The sequence below is a fragment of the Lissotriton helveticus genome, chromosome 1_1, assembly GCF_964261635.1.
Source record: "Lissotriton helveticus chromosome 1_1, aLisHel1.1, whole genome shotgun sequence".
Classification (NCBI taxonomy): Eukaryota; Metazoa; Chordata; class Amphibia; order Caudata; family Salamandridae; genus Lissotriton; species Lissotriton helveticus.
In genome coordinates this window covers 1,741,122,271-1,741,147,683 of record NC_136057.1, presented here as the reverse complement: position 1 = coordinate 1,741,147,683, position 25,413 = coordinate 1,741,122,271, and the positions used below count along the sequence as shown (strand labels likewise).

The following is a 25,413-nucleotide window of genomic DNA, read 5'->3' as shown; positions in this document are numbered from 1 at the left end:
TTGGTTTGGGTTTTGTTGCTCGAGGGGAAGGGTGGGTATGGGGTGGGTGTTCAATTGCAATGCCAACTGTAGGGGGCAGGGAGTGGGATCAGGCATTTCCAAAGTATAGAATGGCACAGGCTGATATCGACAATGATGTATTGTCAACTCAATATCAACAGTGTATCCAGAACGGGTTGTGGAAATGTATAACGAAGCGGGGTCCATGTCGCTACAAAAGAATGAAAAACAGTGTTGAATGTCCTTACATGGAATGTCAGGGGTTTGAATGACAACAGGAAACTCTGGAAAGTAGTTGCCTATTTACAGCATGACCAAATTTTGCAGCTGGATTCACGTCCAATGCACACAGGCTTCTAATTTGGATCAAGCATAGTTCAGATATTGAAGTTTAGGATGTATTGGATGACATAGGGTGGGCGTTTCATGGCTGAGAGATGTCACACCAAGCGCGTGTCTCTACTGCTAGTGGGGGTTTAGGGCCCAAACTCAGACGAGCCGCAATTCTATCACACGTTACAAGCCAAGTTAGCCCACTACGGCGATCTTTCGCAGCTTTGGGGAGGTGACTTTAACTGTGTTCTGTTGCCTGCCATGGGACCTACCTCGGCACCCACCAGCGACAGCCCGAGCACTATTAGAAATTGCTGAACATGCTGGCCTGGTTGACATCTGATGTCACTAATCTCCACATGGCAGGGATTGCACTTATTACACGATGTTCACACACAAATCGACTACTGGCTTACCTCACGCAGCCTCTTATCTGGGATTCAGCAGTGTAGCTACCTGCCTCGCACTTATTCGGATCATTCTACGGTCCAGCTGGTATTGGAACTTGAAGATCCATGTTTTCGTGCTTTCCCTTGACGCTTTTTTGGCAGTATTCTCTGAGGGAAGTAGTGTTTGCAAGGCACTGGCCCAGGCAATTGATGAATACTTTCGCATTAACTTAGGATCTGTGGATAAATGTGTTATTATTTGGGAGGGGTTCAAGGATTATATCAGCTGGGTTCTCCATTTCCAAGCATGTAGGTGTTCCACGCTCTATTCGAGGTAGATTGCAGCGGGTGGAGATGGAATTGCCTGAACTAGAGCACGCTCACAGGGAGACGGCAGAAGGAAGCTGCTGGGGGATATCCAGGCCAAGCTAGAAGAATAATACATAAAGAGGTCACCCATTTAGGTAAATATGTGACGACCAGGCATTATGGAGTGGGCGAGTGGCCAGGCACTACACTGGCATCGCTTGTTCGACCTAGCCACAAAGATAGCGAAATGCTAACCAGTATTGAGGAGCAGGGCTGCTTGCCTCTCCATGGAACCGACCAGGTGACAGATCGGTTTCGCCAATGCAACCAACCTATACATCTCACGAATCACATATGATTGCCGCAACTGACTATTTGACAAACATTACCATGAAAATGTTGACTTACACACATAGAGAAAGGCTTATTGTGCCCCTTTGACCCACTGAGATTACCGCTGTGCTAAAGGATATACCAAGCGGGAAGGCCCCCGGTACTGACAGTCGCCTTTTACAAGGCATACCAAGATAGGCTCAAGCCCCACTTGGTTAATTTATTCGAGGAAATGGGGCAGGATGGCTGCATGCCTCCACCCATGAGAGAGGCCTTACTTGTCACCCTGCTCAAACCAGGCAAAGCAGTGAAGCATTGTTCCTCTCATAGGCCACTGTTGTTATTCAACACAGACACAAAGATTTTTGCGAAAATCTTAGCTAATCATCTTGCGCCCCCTACTCTCCAACATTGTAGAACCTGAACATTCCAGATTTATACCTTATCTCTCACGTACAACCTTCGCACTCTTTTTGGTACTATGTCCCGCATTGATGCAGAGGTGTGCGGGTGGAAGTCTTTTTAGATGCAGAAAAAGCCTTAAACTCTGTCGACTGGGGGTTTATGCTGGCAGTGCTCTGCTGTGTGGGTGTAGGTGGTGCCTTCCTGAAACTGGCATAGGTCCTCTATAAAGATCCAATGGCACGGTTACAAATCAACAGTTGAGAGACGTCCTCAATTACTATTACAAGGGGCACTTTTCAGGGATGCCCGCTATCTCTGCTAAATTGTGCACTCGTGGCGGAGCCCTTAGTCTGCGCGTTGAGGGAATATCATGCGCACCAAGGCATTCGAATCCTGCATTACAACTTAAAACTGTCTGGCTATGCAGATGACATGCTGCTGTATATTCGGGACCTGGACCTCAATCTGTCGCCAATTCTCTGGGAGGTTGTTTTTTCAGTGGCCATTCCCGATTGCGCATTAATTCGGACAAATCCCTTATATTTCCCCTCACTGTCGCCACAACAATGATACAGACGGAGTTCCCACTAAGTTGGTCGACCGAACCGGTGCGCTTTCCGGGGATCCAAATTGATACCGAACAAGTGGTCATGATGCGCGAAGACAACAATAGGGCGGCACCACCTCACTCAAGCTGTGGATCGCTGGATCCGATTATCCCTCCCTCTCTCCAGCCGAATAGCCATCATCAAGATGTTTGTGGTACCTAGTTTTCTTTTTCTGATTTAGAATATCCCCATACTGCTTCTGGGTGAGGTCTTCTGAATGTTGTGCACTCTGCTGTCAAGAGTAGCATGGGCAGGTAAACAGCCGCACATGAGGCAGAATACTCTCACTTTGCCCTACACAGTTTAGGGCCTGAACGCCCCAGATTTTGAACTAGATTACTAGAACCATGGCCCAGCAGACCTGCTCCATCTCTGGCTGGAGAGGGATGCAGCATCCCCTTAAACATTGCGCCAATTACAGTTCAGCAGACTGGTGCGTTATTTCATGCCCATAGGTACTACACAATGGATGTGGAGGAAAACAATGGTCGCACATTCCAGGCCCATGCTTCACTTGCCGCAACTACTGTTGGAGTAGTGCGTCTGGTTCCTAATGGGACAGGAGATGGCTTCTGTGGAGGCCCTGCACGGACTGGGGATCCGCGTATGGGTGACTTGTTTGAAGCCGGAGTACTGCGTGATTGGACCCAGGTCAGCGCTCAGTGCAACACACCTACTAAACTTGTGCAGTTCTGCTACTACAGAGCACGTTACACAATGTGGATTCTTTTAGACTGTACGTTTTCAGAACGCCTAGAATTGCCTGCCCTAACATACTCACTGCAGGTGATTTCTCCCATGCGTGTGGTTGCGACGTTACATGCCCACAGCCTGTTGCTGTGAAGGCTCATTTCGACTGGCAAGAGGACCTGGGCATAACCATCACTGACACTCAAGGTAGGGTCACCAGATGTCCCGGATTTCCTCAGACAGTCCCGGTTTTTCACCGGCTGTCCCGGCAGATTTCGGTAATTTTGGCTCATGTCCCGATTTTTAGAGGGTGTCCCTGAAAACATTGAGAGGCACTCTTTTGGGTGTTATAAAGCTGTGCTAGTGAGCAGCTATTATAAGTAAGCAAGTAAGCAGTTTAATTAATATGTATGATGTTGGTTGTAGAAATTGCATTTTATTTATTTTCTTAAAGCCTTTTCTGTGATCTTATGTTGATGAGACCGGTCATTCTGCACCATTCGATTGATGAAAAATTGTAGTTCTTCTATTTTCCTAAAAGGTCCCGGTTTTTTGTTCCCAATATCTGGTCACCCTAACTCAAGGGGAAGACTGTTGTTCTGTAGTTCACACGATGTCACTGATTGGACGCCTCTGTTTGGTGCACTTCAAGTACCTCAACCGAGTGTATTACACTGGACCTAACTCTACCGTTATGGTCTGCGCCAAGATTCCCGCTACTCGCTTTGCGGGATGAATGGGGCAGTTTTGTTCAGGTAGTGTTGTACAGCCCATGTGCGCAACACTTTTGGTTGGATATGTTTCGAGTTGTGGCGGGAGATAGCGGGGTTGGGGATACCTCATACACCCTTGGTCGCCTGATAGAGAAGCACTGAATGAACGGTCCTCTACCTACCGTAAATGAATGGCTCACTGGCATGACATATTGTGACACTCAGACACGTAGCATGACTGGATGCCACCATGCATCCGCCCTAAAGATATATGGGAAACAATGGTCCTTAAACCAATACTTTACCAAATAAAAGTCAATTATGTTGTTAACACTTTTCAGAGCTAATCAATTATGCAGCTACTGTAGTTCAAACATTTCCCTAGAGAAAAAAGAAAGAATGTGCAACAGCCAAATATAGACGGAACATCAAATTTATTCTGTAACAAAGCTTTTTTCAGTTTTTTAGCGATCTAAGAAACAATTTCAAAAGAAGGATGCTCTAAACGAACGTGCAGATCCCACTACTTCAATTTCTTTCTCTTTTCCATCCTACACTTGGGATTACTCCCACTCACCACCCTCGAGCACTCTATCCTTTGCACGTTCGTTTAGAGCAACCTTCTTTTGAAATTGTTTCTTAGATCGCTAAAAAACTGAAAAAACCTTCATGTCACGGAATAAATGTATGATGTTCCGTCTATATTTGGCTGTTGCACATTCTTTCCTTTTTTCTCTAGAGGAATTGTTTGAACTCCAGTAGCTGCATAGTTGATTAGCTCTGAAAAGTGTTAATAACATAATTGACTTTTATTTGGTAAAGTATTGGTTTAAGGACCATTGTTTCTCATATCGAATTGTACCCGATTCCTCAAACTGTTGGATTATCCCATTGCTTGTAATGGCTAAAGCTATATGGAGCCCATATCAGGTATACCCGACACGCACCCAGAATTCAGGTGAGGCACAGATGGAGCAGAGTAAGGCTGGAAGACGAGTGTCATTCATTGTCACGCCCGACTAGATGCTAAGTAAGACTGGCTGGCTGTGTGGGTGGTCTGAGTTGGATTATGTTATACTAAATCTGCTCTTTTTAGGTCTCACCTGGCGATGCAGCGCGAAACTTACTTTTAAACATAGTCATATAAAGCGCAGCATGCCACCATTGCTACAAAAATAAATACACATATTTTTGGCCTACAATTTATAGACTTTTGTTGCAATTAGTGTTGCAATATTTAGCAATGCCAATAGCTCAAACTTAATTAATGCGAGACCTATTGCTTTGCAAATGCTTGTCGTAGAGATGCTGGTCACTGTTCTATAACATTACACTGTTTATGGTTACCCCTGACACTCATGTACTAAATGCTTCTGCCTTTTTTAGTGCTAACTGTGACGTTTGCTATATGAACATTCTTACATCTGGTCGGATCAGCACTCCGTATGTTATGCAATTGTAATGATTCTTGTCTTTACTCGAATTGTCATGTCTGGGCCAGATTTGCTGTTTCATAACGCCTGATTTTTAACTTACACAAAACTTCAAATAAAGTTACAAAATATATCTATTCTTAGCACCGCACCGCACCGGTACGTCAAGGACAATTGCAAAACATAAAAGGCAAGAGCATGGCATAGTTTGGACAACAGGATATTGACTGAACATTTAAATCAGAGTGATATGTCAATAGTCTGCAGCGTTTGCTCTTTCCTACTGTGCTCAGACACAGTATAAACTGGCACCAGACTATGTCAGCATATCTTTGTTCTTATTTTGACACATGAAAATAATGAAATTATAAATTCACGGTCAACATTGGTGACTCAAAGCCAACTTAACCGCAACGCAACCTTCTGTGTTCCATTCACTAATGTGAGACGTGGATGTGCATGTATGAACACTGGAATGATCCGCGTGGCTCTCCGGTATCCACCCTCATGTATGTGTGCAAGCATGTATGCATGTTTATTTATTTGTAGAACGCACCGGAGCGCTGAACATGGACGGGAGCTGCCGGTTAGGATTGGGGATATTTTACAGCAGGGGTCTTCAAACTGGGGCGGCGGTGATACCTGGGGAGGCGCCAGACTCTGACCTATAGGACCATTATGTTGATAACAGTGCTTTGTTTTAAGCTGGAAAAAAATGCACCACTCTGTAATGGGTCATCACTAATATGTTTTTGTCATTTATAGCCTAGCTGGGAATATGTGTCAAAAGGGAACGGACTCTAAATATTTTTCAGAACCTCCCCTCCCATTTCTAATATCCAAACTGTGGATACTTTAACACGTTAGTAAGGCCTGCCTCAACAGACTAATATGTTTGCCAATCATGTATTCGACTGCATTTTTAAAACAGTAACAAAACTGAACAGCAATGTTAAAATAAGTCTAGACATATTTAAACATTTACAGTTTAGCAGAATATTTGTGAAAAATACTGAGGGGGGGCTGATTTTTTTTTTTTCACGTGGCTGGGGGGAAGAGGGGGCGGCATTAAAAAGTTTGAAGACCTCTGTTTTACAGCGAACTTGGAGGATTTTGATTGCTATTTTCGAAATCGATTACGTTGTTTTTCTCTTTCACAATACTGCAGTTTCTGCCTCGCAGGTTTGAGTTATTAATAGAAGCAGTGTAAGATGGATGGCTGAAGATAGAGCCTTTCAGCGCAACATAAACACCAGTTCCATACATCAGGGATCTGTGTCTGCCTGCACTGCCGCAGATCGAATCACAGCAGGCCCACACTACCATTCATCCTTCCAAGGTCGACAAATCAGTACCATTGACTTAAGCAACAGCAAACTGTTATCAGCCCCAATAGACTCCGAGAGTGCACATGTGTTTTACAAATATATGGGTTATAATACGAACTACACTTTCGAAGAGAGTTTACTGTGCTCAACTTCCTCAGATGGGTCACACTAACAATTCAATTACAGGACTGGAGGCTGGAATATTGCTTCTATTTCTTTTTCCGTACATTTTCAGCAGACATTTCTCATGATGCTTATGCACTTCAACCACCAATCACAGCCTGTTCTTTGGTATAAGAGCACTACTTAACATATCACGAGCCTCTTTCTGTGCTGCTCACAACCAAGTTAAGTGCTCTAATACGGTTTTCTTACTGTTTTTGTAATATATTACTGCTGCATAGTAATCGCTGATTGCTCCACGTGCGCCATGATCCATCAATTCGTTTTATTACTCTTGTATGAGCTTTCTGAGCATTTTCTCCCGTTTGGCTGTCTTTGTGCTGCGCTCCACCACACTGTTCAGCGAGCGCTGACTGCGCCGTGTGCGGCGCGGGTCAGCGGTCGGGTATGTCAAGCGCAGAGCACTTCTTTATTTGGTTGTCCGACACATGCGCGGAGTCCAGAGGCTGTTACCGGCCGCTCTCCTCATACCGCCGCTGAGCATTCCCTCGTCGGGCCCGCTGATATTTCGCTATAGAGCCGGACTTGTGTGGCCCAATCGGGCTATATGTGGGCTCCTTTTGGGCTATGTGACGTCCTATTTCCATTTTTAGCTCCTCATTCAGCATTCTTCCAACGCAGAACTCCACTCTGCATTTAGTCAGCAGAGTGGTGTTACGCCATACTCTGGCTGCAAGCTTAGAGTTGGTCCTAGGCGGAGTGCAGGCCCTTTAATATTACTGGCTCTGGACGCCTTCGTTTTGGGCTGTAATATTTCTACAGCTTTGCTGAGGAGATACATTTTACCTATTCTGTGTGCACAGTGTGTTGGCTCCCCAGACTGATTCCTTTGCAATAGACTTGGCTTACTGGAGTATATTGCTATTAAAAATTAGCTCACGATGGAGGAATGGGCTACTTTTGAGGAGGATGAGTAGGACTACTAAAAGGAGAAACAGGGACCTTTTTTAGAGACAAGCTAGTGGATGCCTTCAATGCCTCGGTCCAACAATCAGTTAACAGGAACATTGAGACAGCAGTCCCCAATTCCGTGAACCACGCATTGGTGGCCGCTCTCAAACCACTTACTACACAGCTTCACCAATCGCCATGGGTTCCCACCTCCTGAAGCTCCACGGTCCTCACCAGGCTCCTCAGGGGGAAGGGATAAAACAAAGGTCAAGTTGTCTACCAGCTCTCACGGACAAGCCCTAGAATAACTTAGCTCAAGCCCCTGCAGGAGACCACAAATATTTTGCCCCTTCAGCTTCAGCTTTGTCCCATCAAAGCACAAAGTGCCCACTGACACCGATACTGATACCAACACTGATTCTTCGGCTCAGAATTCTCCCCCTAAGAAGATATCCAAAAAGTAGCCCGTTGCCAGACTCTCGAGCAATATTTCAAAAATATCTTCCCCATTTTATTTCAACCCCCAGGACATTGTGCACCTTCGATCTTCGGACTGAGCTCTGGCCCATGAGGTCGCAGACTATCTTCATGAGAATCTGCGTAAAAGTTTTGACAAGGAGGTTTGCAGCCGCTTGCGGGCGGAATGCCCCTGACCTGACATTTCCGAGAAGGTGGCTGAAACTCCGGACATTGACCCTAATATGCTAACTTTTTTTTAAAAATTGCCAAAGACCCGAAGAAGGGTATCGACCGCGCATGGCGAGGGTGCCAGGATAAACGTTTGGATCTGTCTGGGCATCTCGCTAAGTTTCTGTAGATGGCTCTCAATGCTAAGGACACAGGTTCGCCCGTAAATCCTGATATTTTGGCAGGCTAGACTCAACATGCCATATGCTTCCTGGGGAACGCCAATTTCGCTTTATCAACCGAGAGGTGCAAGTCTTTGCTGATGAGAACGCACTCCAACCTCACGGAACTCACCTCCGCTGAAACAGGCCCCTAAGCAGACAGCCTCCTCATCGGGGAAAGGTTCGTTAACCCCTTCCACGCTGACGACGAGCTGGGCTCGTCATGAGGTAGCCTCCTGCTACGCTGATGACGAGCCCAGCTCGTCACATAACATGCGCTTTTAAAAATCTCCGCGTACGAGCGGAATTCCGCCCGCACGCATGCGGTTGAGGACGTGTCCAAATACGTTGGCACCTTTACATCTCTTGATAAGTCCCAAACCAACATAAAAAGAGTCTTTCAAGCTCGCCTTTTTGGCAGGGCCAGGCGAGGCAGGGGCCGCTCACCAGGCCGGCACTACTATTAAGGACCCCCAAGTGGCGGCTATGGTCGTGGCAGAGGTGACTGGCAAGACACCACCAAGGGTGGTACCTTCTACCCCACCAGGCAGGGACTTCCGCCGCAGGTTCAATCGAGGCGATCAGAGAGTGGGCTTCCAGCCACAAATTACTTCAGGTAGGAATCTGGATACCACCTCCATTACTCTGGGAGGTCATATCCGTTATTTTATACACAAATGGATGTCCATTTCACAGGATGTGTGGGCCCTATAAACAGTCCAAGGTTTCCACATTGATTCTATCAAAGTCCATATCAGGAATTCCTCCCCCATCAGATGCATTTTTCCCAACAAGACTGCGTTTTTTATAAACACAGAAATAGGAGACTTGCTGCAGAAGAATGCAGTGGCGTATTCCGACAACAGCTCCAGGGGCTTCTGCAGCAACGTCTTCCTGGTACAGAAGAGGGGAGGTGGTCACTGGTTGGTCTTGAATTTGAGGGATTTCAACCATTTTGTCACATACAATCACTTCAAGATGGAGGGAATCCATCTGTTGGCAGACTTATTGCGGGAAGGAGACTGGATGGTCTGTCTCGACCTCATGGATAGATATTTAACTATTCCAATCTTTCCTCCTCACCAGCGTTTCCTACAATTCCGGTGGAGGGGCAGGTGGCTGTAATATTTGGTCCTTCCTTTCGGGCTTTCTTCAGTTCCTTGTGTTTCACCAAGCTGATGAAGCCGTTAGTTGCCCATCTCAGAGAACAGGGAACACGTTTGATAATTTATCTAGACGACATTCTTATCATGGACCCATCTCTATTCCTGGCCTTTCTTCATCTAGAGATGATGATGGCTCTTTTGCTGGAATTGGGGTTCGTCATCAACTAACCCAAATCAGTTCTCCTACCCTCTCAGTCGATCGAGTTTCTGGGATTTGTGATCGACTCTAAGGCGGCGCAGTTGAGCCTACCAAAAGCCAAATTGTCACACTTGAAGAAGGAACTGAAGTTGACACTATCCAAGCAGGTAGTATTCTTGTGGACTATTGCTCACCCGGTCGGTCTCCTGGCATCCTTGATACAGGCCATTTTTCCGGGTTCACCTAATTACCGGGACTTACAATGTTTGAAAATACGCCATCTTCCGAAAGGTTTGTCATACATGAATCAGGTTCCCCTGACAGAGCAGGTCAGAGATGTATTTCACTGGTTGGTGGGCCACGTGGATGCCTGGAACTGCATAGCTATCTTCGGTTCTCTCCCAGAAATAGTGATAGAGTCCGATGCCAGTCGTTGGGGCTGGGGGGCTCATTGTGGGGAAGTATCCACAGGAGCCAAGTGGTCTCTCCAGGAATTGTCCCTTCACATCAATTGCCTAGAGCTTTTAGCGGGGTCATTTGAGATTCAAACTCTTTCTCCCCAGTCGGTATCTTGATGCATCCTTCTTTGGATGGGCAACATATCAGAAGTACAATACATCAACAAGCTGGGGGGGGGGGGGGGGGGGGGGGGGAGGGAACGAATTCCCCCATGTTGGTGGAGATTGCCAAGGATTTTTGGCGCTATTGTCTCATCCACCAGATTTCAGTGATAGCAGAGTACATTCGGGTCAGTCCAACACTGTAGCAGGCTGGAACTCCTGTCACCTGAAAGATTACAGCAATTGGCAGCTCCAGCCGTCACTGTTCCAGATGATTCACTCAATTTGGAGTCCAAGTAATGATAGACCGTTTTGCCTTAAGATTGAAGAATCGCCAGTTGGAAATATTCTTTGGCTGGAGACCGGATACTCTGGCAAGGGCCACAGATACATTTTCACAGGATTGATCTGCGACTCTGAATTAAGCATTTCCCCAGTTTGTTTTTATTCCCAGGGTGGCGACTCAGATCTCTCGCCAGTCGGCGGAGCTAGTCTTGGTCACCCCTCAATGGAAAATGCAGCCGTGGTTTCCGATGCTCATGGAACTGGCGTGCGATTGCCCTCTCCTTCTTTCTTGGTCTCAGACGATGCTCCAGGACCCTCAGGGGGAATTGCACCCATTGGTATTATCGGGGCAGCTATCCCTGATGGCATAGAGGCTTTCTGGCAACAGTGGACATTGCCAGGACTTTCGAAATCGGCTTCAGGTAATATTCAGCAAACCTGGGCACCATTTACCACGAAGCAATACTAGTCAACATGGTGATGCTGGATGGGTTGGTGCCTGGAACAGCATGTGGATCCCGTGGAGGCGGAGTTATCTCAGGTGATACATTTTCTTTTGTATAAGGCCTCGGAGGGTCTCAGTTACAGGTCGGTAAATAACTTTAGATCAGCGGTTTCTGCTGGGCATGCCCAAGTTCACAGTAGACCAGTAGCAAGGCACCCTATAGTTTGCAAACTACTCCAGTGTATTCGAGTGGCGAACCCTCCTAAGGTAAAATATTCCATTTTGTGGGACATATCTAAGGTACTAACCTGGTATGAACATTGGCCAAATAATTCCCAGTTGTCTCGGAAAAAGTAATCAGCCAAAATGGCTATGCTTTTGTGTTTATCTGACTGTTGTCGCACCTCCGATATGAGAGCTCTCGTCTTGACAGGTTGAGTATTTACTACGGAAGGAGTTTTGTTTACTATTTCTGCAAGAACTAAGACTTTTTCACATTGTATTGAACATAACGCGTTTCCTTCTAATGAGAAATTATGTGTTGTTCAATATCTTAAGGTGTATGAAGAATGCACCCGTTTGGTAAGACCGGAAGGTTGTTTAAGAGTATGGATTGCTTTGCAAAATCCTATTAAACCGGTCACATCAGCCACAATTGCTAGATGGCTAAGATATGTCATGGCAGAATCTGGTATTAATACACAAGTGTTTGGTGCTCATTCTGTTAGAGGTGCAATGGCGTCAAGTCATATATGTTGGGTTCCAATATTCAGGATATAATGAAATCATCTGATTGGTCTTCTGAATCTACTTTTAAACAGTTTTATTATAAACCTGTGGGCGATATTAATTCTGAGGTTTTTGCTAAGCGTTAAACTAGCAATAATCTGAGCCTCAGTTTCTGTAAAAGAATTAAAAAATTGCTAGCATTTGCACCAAGAATTTTCAATTCTATTAAGGACACAGAGGCAAGGATTATCCCACCCATTGTGTAATTATTACTATTGTTATGTTTTACCCATCCGTATATGTTGGGTGTTTTCCATAGATATTACCGGTTTCTTCTCATTCTAGGTTCTGAACAAAAAGGAGAATGATCCTGTTTCAAGTTGATGGTCAAGTTTGGTAATTTAAGCTCTGTTTCAAGTTTCAACTGTTACTGGCATCAAGGAGGACCACTGAAGGGCTGTAGGTGCTGAGGAGTTATCATCATTGGTCGAGGATCGTTCAAGGCAAAGAAAGAGGCTTGTGATCTGTTAATGAGTAATCTTAAACCAAAGGACAGACTGTGATTGGTGGTTGAAGTGCATAAGCATCATGGGAAAAGTAGTTTATTTTGTGAGTAAACGTTTTCATTGGCTGATGAAAATTTACAGTAAAAGAAAGAGAAGCATTAATCCTCGCCTCCGTGTCCTTAATAGAATTGAAAATGTTTGGTGCCAAGGCTAGCAAATTTTGTATTCATGTACAGTAACCCCTGGAAACCTGGCACCCTTAAAAGTAGAAACCCCAACCAACAGAACACTCTACCACTGCTACTCGAGAAAAACAATGCTTGATAACTTTTATAAGGGCACATGTGGTCGCCCTGAAAACAAACCTAGAACCCATTTTTCTTTTTAATTATAGAACTAGAAAGTGATCACACTTCATATAAAAAAAGATATTTTCCTTGGGAAACATGGAACGCTAGCAAACCTTGACTATAACAATTAAATACTGGCTGCAATTTTCAAACTCAACGCCTACTATGTGATGCACAGTTCACAAACAATGTCTACAGCAGGAGCGCAGGCATAGGAAAAAGCAGGATAAGTGAAGGGAGAAGAGCGTCTGGAAAACAACACATCATAGGAAACAGAGGTAAGTAGAAAGCAGTGGGGGCAAAAGCAGGATTGACAGAGATGAGATGAAGGATGAAAAACACATGCACTCTCATAGAGTACTTCTCAAAAAAGAAAAAAAAAATTCCTGAAAAGTAGATACTGGTGGAGGCACAGAAGCACCCATTCAGAGGTGTAAATAAGCAATGATCCACTGGAGGGACAAACACTAGCTGGAAGGGCTAAAACAAACATAGCCAGCAAATAGAAAGCAATGGGCAGAGTACATTCCTAGGTCAGCTTTTCGGATCAAGTGGAATGGGGTAATTGGGGTAATGCAAAGTGAGGCAGATTGGCGCAGAGTGGAGTGGGGTAGATTGGAGTTGGGAAGTTGGATAGATTACGAGGTAGATTGGAGTGAGGTCGATTAAACTGGGGTAGATTGGTGTGCAAGGGGGTAGATAGGGGTAGTCTGCGATAGAGTTGAGCGGGATATATTAGGGTAGACTAGAGTGTAGTGCAGTAGACTGAAGAAGAGGGGGGTGGATTGGGGTAGATTGGAGTGAAGTGCGCTAGACTGGAGTGAAGTCGTGCAGATTGAAGTGGAGTGGGGTAGACTGGGTGGATTATAGTAGTTTGGAAAGGAATAGAGAAGGGGTGGATTGGGGTAGAGTAGAGTGGGGTACATTTGGGGAGTGGGATAGATTGGAGTGGACATATGTAGATTAGGATAGAGTGAGGTAGATTGGAGTGGGATAGAATGGTGGATTTTGGTAGGGTAGATGGAGTGAAGTTGGGTAGATTGGCTTGAGATAGATAGGAGTGGGGTTAATTGGGTTAGATGGAGTGGAGTCGGGTTGATTAGAGTGGGGTGGTGTAGACTGGAGAGGGGTAGGGTAGACTGGAGAGGGGTGGAGTGGGTGGGTAAATTGGGGTGGGGTAGTTTGGACTAGAGTAGACTGGCATTGATTGGAACAGAGTGGGGTGGGGTAGATTGGGGCACATTGGCGTGGAGTGCGATGGATTGAAGTGGAGTCGATTGCAGTGGGGTAGAGTGGGGGTAAGTGATGTGGAGTGGCACAGAGTGAGTGGGGTATCACGGAGTTAGTGGCATAGAGTTGAGCGGTGTGGCGTCTCATAAAGTGTAAGAGTGGATGGATGTAGAGAGGAGTGGCATGTCAGAGTGGAGTGGAATACCGAGAATGGAGTGGCGTGGCATAGGGTGGAGTGGAGCGGTGAACTGTGGAGTATGCATGGTGTGGTAGCGCACTGCCATTACAGACAACACATTTCCAATTGAAAAGGCCATTACATTTGCACCAAAATACAGGTTTAATACACACTCAAGATAATGCGTGCAAATGCCCTCGCCTAGTGGGTTAATGTATTTTGATTGTATTCAGATCTTTGTTTCTGTCAAACTTCAGAATTACAAAAGAAAAATTGCTCATTTGAACTAATTCTAAAACACCAGCACAGTTCATTTTTTTTTGTTGTGTGCTAGAAAAATTAAATCTTACGCATATTCTTACATGGATACTCAGTAGGATTGTCACATAGATTCTCTCACTTTGAAGTCAGAGACAGAAAAGTAAACACCAAGCTCCCTGAGATAACAGCTTGACATTTGACCTCCATCTTGGAATGCACACAGCAAATGTGACAAGATAAAAACAAGATTTAAAGGTCTGTTTACAGAAAGCGAGTTTGTCTAAGAATACAGTGAACAAAGTTTTGGCAACGGAAGGATAGCTTAAAGCAAATAAAACCAGCAAATAGAAAGCCAATACAAGAGAGTTACAAACTACAAGACCAAAAGTAAGCAATGGTCGGAATGCATGCCTAGGTCAGCTTTCTGGATGTCCCTGCGATGTCTTTAGCATCTGGAAGGCTTCGACCTAAAATGTAGGGCCTGTTAAAAAGAAGCTCCAGTAGCTTGAAGAAATCACAGCGGTGTGATTCCCAACTAAACTGAACATTAAGGACTATTCCCTACATTTTATTTTTCTGGTCCTGGAACACATAACCCCTGGTGGGTCTCTGAAAGTGGTATTTAGGTGCCATGAAGAGCTAAAGATGGTGACTAAATATCCATGTGTATGTTTGTGTGTCTGCCAATGCACTGTAACCGCACCTCAGTATGCAGAGTGACACTCCATCACATGCTGGAAGGTCCCCTGTACTGCAGAACATACTGCGATTGTCCAATATTCTCCCTCACTCCATTAGTTACATGTTGCCTCAAGGGATAAAATAACATTTCCTGACCAATTTGGATGAGTAAACTTCTTTCTCTCCTGCTGCCATGGTTCTCCCAATCACACCAACGAACATCCAATCTTCTCATGTTCTCTATTATTTTTTTGAATGCCTTTCTGTTCCCTGGTGGGACACTTTACAAAAGCCAGGCCTTTTCTTACCCATCTGCTCATCCCTAGAGACATTGTTCCCCTGAGCTCTCTGAGCCTAGGTCTCAGAGGCATTTTTGGTCTACTCTCCCTGCCGCCAGCCTCCACTTTTGCATATGTTCATGTTACCCTTCTAGCCTCCTCCCCATCACTGCGTCTCAGCATCTCACAGTTGTGTACACCCTGGAGAATGCAGAGCAGAGTCATACAGGCTCTACTGTAGGTGGGCTGACTGTTTATACAAAACTCTCCTCCAAAGCCAAATTACAGGGATATAATATTTATTGGACATTTCCATCCTAGGGAAACAGACAGTGGAGCAAGTTACGGCATTTAGGGTCCAAGTGGGAGATCGTGGGCAAGGCAGTCACTGGGGGTGGGGGGAGGAGGAAACCCACCACAGGGACTGGAGACTAGCCAGGTTCTTCTTCAGCAATTCATGCTGGGTGCCAAAAAACTGAAGACATTAAAAATGGGCTAAAAAAAATGAAGATAATTATTTCTTTGATCAGTTGTCCTTGCAATGAAAATAAAGGAATGCATTTTTTTTTTTTTAGGGAACAGGCATATAATGTGGTGCTTTACTAGTTTACTGTCAGTGCAAACATCGTTCCTGCATTCCTACCGTCATTTGCTGTACGGGAAAAACTGCCAACAAAGAAAGAAAATGAACAATAACCAGGCTCACAATTGCATACATATATGTCTGAACAAATGGTGGGTGGATGGTTTGAATTCCACTTTGTCAGCTCACCTTTTCATCCTGCTGAGGTCGCTAAAATGAGTGCCATCGATTGAGAAACTGTGCCTTTTCTTTTAAAATTTTCAGGAGTCCGGTCTTATACAATGTAGCAAATGATGCGACGTGGATCATTATTAAAACTGGCTGCTGTGCTAGTATCTACATTTCTTCTGTCCACCACAGATACAGTGTTTGGTTTATGTTTAGCAATGATATATACAAAAGCTTTCATCCCAATACAGAAGTGGTGCGCCATGCCATATTTCAGCTTGCTGACGTAAGACCCTTTAAATTCTAAATGAAGTTGTTCCTGTGATCTTGAAAGCAGTAAATAGTAAAAGACGTCTCGGAGCTTAAATTGCCGATTTCTGTGCAATTCCGGTTAGTATTAATTTGAATATTTTTAGAAATGTGTCAAGTTACAGTTGTGTGGAATTTGCATTCAGTTGAATATATTCACACAAATCGGGGCATTATCAGCACATTCCAAGAAAATTATTGGTTAACAGATTGTGAATATACATCATAAATCTAAATTAAAGATTGAAATACATATAGTACCACCTTTTGGCTTCCAGAGCAAAGTTCCAGAATCGATGGATCCAAATAAGCTAATGCATCCCATGAATAGTGACAGACCCACCATGCTCCTGCTCCCACTAGCAGAGGGTTCAAAGAAACAAGAGCATCCCAAATGTCCATTTGAACCTGGGACTACATGGACAAACAACAATGGCTCACACAGAACTCATTCTAGAGAAAATGATTGGATACACAGTAAACGTTACTGCAGTCATCGTAGTGTAGTGTAATGACAATTCGGATATCAGGTTTCCAGTGTAGGAATACATCATAATCTGCATTATGAAATCAATGTATGTGCAAAGGGTCCTACATTTGAGCAACAACCACAATCAAACAAAGTGAATCAAGTGGTGAAAAATTGTAGGTATATGGTTATGCAAACAACCAGACAGAAAACTCCTATTAGATCAGGCACTTAGTTGCCTAAACGCACACTGTTATGATATACCAGAAGGTATGTTTGCAAAAAGTTTTGACAACGTTTAGACCCATTAAGAGGTACAAGGGTCTCATCCAGACTAAAGGATAGCCTGGGGGACCTGCAAAATAGAAAACATAAGTGTATATGTAAGGCCAGAAACCTGGGGATTGTCAGAGAATACCTACTGGTGACTCCAAGTGAGTTCATAGACAAGCAGTCTATGAGTTACTGGACATTTGGGGCTAAATCCCACAGGTAAACAAAAGGATATTCACGGGTGCCATAACTAAAGTCATGAATAAGGGAACATGATAGTGAGTACCTAACAGAGGTAGATAAAGTAATGAAGGCATTAACCACAGTAAGAACTCACACCATGAGAAGGATTGGTAGGTGGGGAATAGCCACGATGTGTGGGTCCAGGATAAGGCAGCCCACGAATACCCCACAGTTGGAGACGAATTGGCCAGCATTCTAGTTAGACCATCACTGTCAGGAAGAAGCTCGCATTTTTGCAGACTACAAATATGCCGAAAAGCGGAAGTGAGGCCTGAAGCGCACTCTGCCAGAGCACGGGAAGGTGTGGAACGCAAATGCATTTCAAGGGGCCAGGATGGAGCAGAGTGACACTTCCTTGCCCAGAACTACTGGATCTGATCTTTCACCTACGGACTTCTAATACAGAAGGAATGTTCTTCCGCATTCCCCTCTGCCGCCCCATAATACTCATTGTGGTTTAACCTTCCATACTTGTAAACAAGTGTGATTTTCCACGTTCATTTTTATATGTGGAAAATAGCACACATTGAAAAGTGTCTGTAGACCACAGACGTGAGGTACTTAGCATGTGCTTAATATAACGTGTTTTTTTAGCTTGTGATCAGACGATTCTCTAAAGTCATGTGCTGTTTACCCTGGCACGTGGTAATTATCACTAGGCCTAACTCAATCATCTGAATCCGTATATTGGGCTCTATTTCAATATGAAGATCAATATGGGCCACTGTAAGCATTCTGTCCTGCCACTGCAGAACCTCGTTTTGGATGTTGAGAGGTGCACGCCAGATCATTCAGTGGAAGTCAACTAATAATGTACAAGAGAAATCCGAAACATGGGTGCCTGGTACTGCCACATGCACACAACCCTGCCCTAAAGTGTGGACCCTAATTCCCTCCGAAATGGCAATTTGCAACCCCCCTTAAGGGACCGTGTTAATATTGAGACACAAACACATGTCATGTTAAGGGAGCGTAACACCGAATCGAGACACGCATGGTATCGAGGACTAGGAAACAAGGGTGCTCTGAAGGATGGCGACGGAAGCACATAAGGAATGACAGCTTATCTTTCAAAGTACCCCTATAAGAGATCCTGTATTTCTGAAGGGTATATCATGTTCGATACATGTCTACAAAACTGACGCAATCTGCTTGTAAGTCTTTGCCCTGTGTCTCCAACAGCTGCTTCTATAATAATGAACAAACATGCGTCCATGTCTCTCGAGATTAAATACATCGGTGCGTCTGCTGACCCTATCTTTGGTGGGTTTCTTTTCTTATCTAACCTTATGTTTCCTTTCTTTAGTCTCGCATTCATGTCTCTCTTCACATTACTTCCGGTCTGGGTGGCGTTCCTTTCCTTCAAGATAAATAACTAGTCCATCCCATACCACTCCTTGCGAGCAACGTGGGCGGGGATTCCCGGAAGATGCTTCGCGTCACACCTTCAGGAAAGGACCATATATGGACAGCTTCCCGCTCGGGAGCGCGCGCGCGCTTCTGCGTCATCCGGGAAAGACCCTCCGATAAACCAGCCCACGGCTTGAGCCTGCAGCAGGTTCCCGACAGGCCACACCTCTTCCTGCGCTGACGTTCAAGTGCACGAAAGAAGCAGGAGAACGCTGGCGCGCCCAGGACCTTATGAGGACGCCGTCCAATCCCCTGTTGACGTACGCACGCAGGTTGACGTCAAGGCGCGCTGACAGGCTTTTAGAGGTTCTTAAAGACTCAGATGTGCAGTATACGCTTTTTCTGTCCCTTTTAAATCTACCCCCCCCCTCACCCCCCATTTAAGTCCCTTCCAACTGTAATATCGTTATTTTCTATTTATAACCCACAGCCCGCAGCCTTCTCCTCTGGGTTCCCCCTAATTCATGTTGTATTCAATTTTCCATTTACTTTCGTACATCCATTTTTAAACGACCCCCTTCCCGCCCTGGATTCTATTTTCCAGTTCCTTTATTGGTATGTAAACTATAGTATTTTTTTGCCCACTCCGTCGACCCCACTTACTGCCTGTCGCCCTACAGCGGCCTCGGTCTCCATATATTAACCTTGGTCTCTTGATTCATTATTATCATACCCTATACTGAACACTTGTCGTCTGCGTCGACCTCAAACCCGTTTACTGGTCTCCATCCCCATCGCCCCCCCCCCCCCCCACATATGTGAAGCGCTCACTCTCTTGTTGAATACGTTTACGCCTCACTCCTTAACTAGCGCCCATACCGCTGTATTGAGGTCATCACTAGCAAGACTGCTGTATTGTATTTACTTCACCCTTTACATTGGAATACGCTTTATATAATACAAGGACGCGCTTAGTAGATCTCACTTGATGCAGTGCCTGCCACCGAGCGTCAGGCATTGGAATACTCCCGCCCCCTGACCCCCATTAAAAAAAAAACAATTAAACTTTAATGGATCACAAGACGTCACAAGCAGCGTTTCTCATTCAACTGCAGCACTGTAAAGCCAACCCATCCCCTTTCACGGACATTACAAGAATAAAACGCAGAGTCGAGAATATATCAAACATCAGGTTTTACTTAAATATTCAATTTATCATAAGTCAGACAACTTAAAAAAACAGCAGTTCAAAGTCAAAAATATACACAATCCCCACGTCTGTTGGCTAGAAGGGAGACATAACGTTTCATCGTGCTTGCTCGTTGTTCAAAGCCAAGGGCCTCGAAAATAACTTTTGTTACATTCAGTGCTTTTTTATTTTTTAACAAAAATGGTCCCTTTGAAATCATTTCATATTTTTACACTTTATGCCTTATTCCCATCTCGCAAACAGAACAAAAGTACCAGGAAGTGCATCTTCCAGCAAATACACATTTCCCTTAAATATAACTCTTTGAAATATACATTTAATAAAATAATCAACATGAAGGTCTTCTGGTGCCAGCAGAGGACACAACATCCGTACAAACATAGACACACATACCAAGGAGCGTGGATGGCTCCTTTCTGTAAACTTTTCAAGAACGTAGGCTCGGTCCCCTTCCATGGGGGATTCCTCTTCCCCCTAAGGGGCTGAACCGGTCAATACAGCCCAGCTCGGACCAATACATCACACAGAATAAGGTTCAAGTCCCTTATGATTTTCTCAGTGTCCATTCTATGATAACGCAAGAAATAAGACTGTACTTTTCTGTACTCAGTTCCATGGATACAAGGGAGAGTCGCAGCTTCCCGGGTAATGACTCCCACTAGTGACAGGGTTACCATACTCCTTTCTGTCTTCATAGGGTGCTGAGGCACTGAACCCATCACTGATGAGGTCTGAGGCTGTGTGGGACCCCCCCCCCCTATGTACTAAGTTGTTTGTAGCAAAGGAGTGGGGGAATTTGCCCAGTCATTGCATCTGTAGATGGTGGTGGTAGTGGAAATCGTACCATTGGAATAAAAGTCTCAGTCACTTTTCTGACAATTGTTCTTGTACAGTCTTGGTCACTACCGAAGAGAGGAGACGCCCTGCTTGACTCTGGTGCGCAAGTGGCGTAGCCAAGACCTGTGGATGCAGTAACATTTCCTGCCCACCTGTTATGAGCACGGTCATCTCAGTGTCTATTTAGCTCATAGTCTTGATTTCAGCTAAGGTGAGGATATGGGTGACAACTTCCTCTGGGTTAAAGTTCTTCCACTATAGGAACAAGGGCCAGCCTTGTTGGTGCAACAGAAATAGGTGGTTGCAGCAGGATTTGTGCCTCACAGTTTCAATAATGCTGGGCTTGCCGGTCTTTGTTGCGAAGGAGAAAGGACATACGTTGTCAGAGTCCTGTCATCCCCTTGAACCAAGTGCTCAGTCTTTCAGGGGTTGAAGAGACACCGCGTTTCTTCTGCCCCTGCACCAACAGAGAGTGATGTCTCGGTCTCTTGCTCCTCATCCCCAACGAGGGCACTGTTTCACTTCCCCTTCAATAGGGCTTTTTTAAAAGGGCTGCATCTTCGCAGAAAGCAGTAACTGGCAGCCACTCTGCACGTGGCTAAGGACCTTGTGCTTGAGCTGCCCCACCTGTTCACGCAGCAGGCCAGCAGCACTCTGTAGGCCACTGTTCTCATTCTTCAGTGCCCGCACCTTGTCTTCAAGACGGGCAATGCGCTCCAGTTTGCGTTTGCGGCACTTGGTGGCTGCCAGCCTGTTGCGCAGCCTCTTGCGCTCCACCTTGATGCGCTCCTGGTCCTCTAGGTTGATCGGTGAAACAGGTGGGCTACTGCTGGAGCAGTCGTGGATACGTAGGCTGTCAGGCACAGTCTGTGGCTCTTCCTTGAAGGTAGAGGTGGCATAGTGCGGCTGTGGCAAGTAGCTGATGGTGGCCGTGGGGTAACTTGTTGCGCCTGGAGCAGGAGTGTGGAAACTGCCCAAGTTGGCATAGACTGGTGATTCCTGCTGCTGTGGTAGATTGTAGTGGCTCCCACCAATTGAGACATTGGGTGGGGCAGTCATGTGGTTCATCTTGTGCAGATCATCCAGGGCCTTGACAAAGCCATCCGCAAAGCCCTCCTGCTCCTCAGTCACACCCCGAGTGTAGAAGTACTGACCAGGTCCTGGGCTGGTGATGACCCCACCGTTGCTGTTCTGTATGATGAGACGCTCCAGTTCAGGTGATGCCAGCTTCAGCGAGGCTGCAGCACCACCATCTGAGCCGAAGTAGCCCACGCCTTCTTCACCACCCCGGTGGCCCTTCAGCACACTTCCCCGGTAAGGGTCAGACAGGTTGAGGCCCAAACTAGCCTTCAGAAGCTTGAGGTCTGAGGGGACTGGTTCTGAGCTGCGCCCATAGCCAGGCAAAAAAGAGTCATCATGGTAGAAAGGCTGCTCCATCTTGGTGCACATAGAGAGGCCTGGTTGACTAGGACACTTGAGGATGGACAGAATTGTGCCGGACTGTCAATCACAAGAGGTTCTTTAGTGGCGTGGATACAGGGCCGATACAGTCAGCAGTGCCCAGAGGTACTTAAGTGGCGTGGATACTCGGCCAATACAGTCAGCAGTGCCCAGTGAATGCAAGCTGTAGACCTTTGGCGAAGCAAGAAGAAAACATCTGGTGATGAAAGCAGGAGATTCCTGGTGAATCAGACAGGGCACTTCTCAGGATTGAGGCTCCAGGATGGTCTCCGATGTTATCGTGTTGGTGTCCCTGAAGTTGGAGGACGGAGACTTGAAAATGCAGACAAGGAACACCAAAGGATGCAGTTTGAGGATCCTGAAGGTTGAGCAGCAGTTGATTCCTGCGAGAGTTGGCCGAATAGCAGCAGGATCGGCAGCTCGCTTTAGCAGCAGCTTTAAATATTCTTACAAACAACCACAGCCTGCTTTATATAGGCCAGATCTTCACAGGCCGCGCCCCTCCACTGTGCCTGTCCTTCACAGCAGTCGGCGGAAGCGCGCGCCCCTGCCTCTCATTGGTTCGCGGTGTTCCTCTCCCGGCGCGCGCAGTGTCAACGCGCGACCAATTAGAGCTACGGAGGTAGGAGGGAGGGGGGTGTAGAGGCGTGGGGGTTGTGACGTCGGTGCCGGGAAGCGCGTGCACTCCTGGTAAACATGGCCTGGGGTGAAGGGTGGGGAAAAGTGGAGGAGCAGGAGAGGGGGCTGTGAGGAGAGCAAGGACTTCAGCTTCCGCACCAACCCTACTTCACACACGAGGATAGCATCCACATACATGGAAACACCAGAGGACATGGCTGCTGTACGGTACAACAACGTACAACTCGGAAAAGAGGCTAATGACTAATATAGTGTGCAGAACTTTGCAACACGCAGGCTAGTTTATTTTACAACACGTCTTCGACACACAAAGGAAATATACAGGTACCCACGTAACCCCCAAAGACGTACACACACAAAACACCACAGTGTCGTGTTATTGCGCACTACCACCTCTTCACACGGAAACATCAAACGAAAGAGACAGTGTAGAACACCCAGCCGCACAAGCAAACCACAGAATGGAATAGCTGGTGGCACAGCCACACATATTCATGCAAACAAAAATAATATATCCAATTATGTACAGCATCCAATGCCACACACAGACATAGAAACATATCAAAGCTAGCTTATTGCAGAGCAACACAGCAAGCATGAGGAACGAGGCAGTGTAATTTAGCACAGAAACACCATATATGAAAATTAAGGTTTGCTGAACAGCAACACATCTTGAAACGGAAACACAATCAGTTGAAACACAATCAGCAACACACATGCGAGAGGGCAGCATAGTGTCCAGACTCGCTCCTACTGCACCGCTCCGTGGATTAGGTGAGTGTAATGCAAAGAACTGCTACACGCACTCTCTCTCTCTCGTACATTACGCACTCACATAGCAGGGATACAGGGCAGCATGTGTACAACATTACTACTCACAATTCCCACTAGGGAATATAAAACAGTAGCCTGTTAAACTGGAACACATCTTTACACAGAAACACTAGAAGAAATGCCAGATTGACGTAGAGAGAGATCCCCCCCCCCCCCACAGACACGCACCAAAGGAACGGGACACTTTCCTACAGCGCCCCTGCGGGGGGGGGGGGGGGGGGGGTGCGCGCACTCAAACTTTGACCCAAGGACAAGGTGTAGTTACACTCCCCATACACACACACACTGACACGTGAGAAACCTAGGGTAAGTCTATTGTGTACCCGACCCTCTCTTTACACACTCCACAGAAAAAACTGCAAGTCACGTTTACAAGACCTCTACACAGATACACATACTCGAGGAATGCAACGAAGAATACCCCGAAATGGGGGTGCTGAGCAGTCCCGGCGGTTCAGCCTTTGGTCCTGATTTTGCCGATGCTGGCAGGGTCAGAGTTCGGTGGTGAGCCTGAGACTAAAAGTGGGACTCGGAAGGGTTAGAAAATAGGAATTTCTTTGATACATTTTGCTATACACAACAGAATATGCATATTCTGTGTCCATCCATGTCGATGTTATTTACTGTTTTAGTAATGTAAATAAACACGGCCTGAGACATAAGTCTAAAAAAAAAAAAAAACAGTTTAAGGTCTTGTGCTGTGTTATGTGTTTATCTTGTTACTGGGGCTCTCACACCCCTCCTATGTGGCAGCATATTCACGTCCAACAAGACCGATCAATGACCCGTGAAATGAGTCAATCTTGTGTAGAACACAACCATGTCACACCCCCTGTCTCTCCTCTTTCTCTCTGACTAGTCTCTAAATCCTCCCTGTCCGCCCCCCCCCCCCCGCTCCCATGCAGGGAAAACGATATACATTTATGTGTGAAAAGGTTTCTCGGCCTTTGCCTTCGTGCCCAGTTCGGGAAACATCCTTTACAACACAACTTTTACCACGCAGTGCCTTTACGACGCAACTTTTACAACGCAAACCATTACAACGCATTGCGCTGGGGGGCGCTCTAGGATAGGGAATAAGTTTAATTTACTATCCAACACCTTCCCTAGTGTCCATGGGGACTGGAGTTGAAATAGTAAATTAAACTATTCACTATCCAGCGCCCCAAAGCACTATGCGCTGTAAAGGTTTGCGTTGTAAAAAACGCGTTGTAAAGGCATGCGATGTAAAAGCATGCGTTGTAATGTCATACATCCGCCCAGTTCGTACTAGATAATAAGCACCAGATAAAGTTACCAGCAGAGCTTTACGTGGGATGAAAAAAACGAGGGTTCTCTCAAAGGGGCGTGGCTTAAACACACGTAAACTAAAAATCTGTGCTTAGCATAATGTGCCGCCCGACTGGTATTTTGCTGTTTCTGTCACCATTGCATCCAGATATATGATACATCAAGTAATATCATACCTACAAGAAGTCAGGACTATAGGCTTTGCCAATGGTTGTTAGTTGCATGAGATAAATAAGCAGCACTATGGATAGTATGTAATATTGAACAAGCTTCCACTTAAAGCCCTGGCAACATCATGACAATGTTGCTGCTCCTGAGTTTCAAATAGAGAAGGGAAATCCAGGAGCTGTGAACCAGGGTGGGAGGGTGTGACTGCCCAGCGAAGTGCAGATACTCTGCCTATTCTTTGCTCTATAGCAGGTATCACTTTAGGCTACTTAGATAGCTCTGCGGGTTCAGGTGCATGTAATGTGTGT

The 25,413-nt window shown here is 45.8% G+C and overlaps 1 protein-coding gene across 1 annotated transcript; it reads right to left on the bottom strand.

The window, feature by feature from the left end:
• Positions 1-19,843: 19,843 nt before the first annotated feature.
• On the bottom strand, positions 19,844-22,615 carry JUNB (JunB proto-oncogene, AP-1 transcription factor subunit). Its single transcript, XM_078689230.1, has one exon. It carries the CDS (start codon positions 22,160-22,162, stop codon positions 21,257-21,259), a length of 906 nt encoding a protein of 301 aa, XP_078545356.1. The 5' UTR covers positions 22,163-22,615; the 3' UTR covers positions 19,844-21,256.
• Between the last annotated feature and the right edge of the window lie 2,798 nt (positions 22,616-25,413).

Excerpts from the sequence above, each read along its gene's own strand:
- JUNB (XM_078689230.1), bottom strand. The coding sequence starts at position 22,162 with ATGTGCACCAAGATGGAGCAGCCTTTCTACCATGATGACTCTTTTTTG.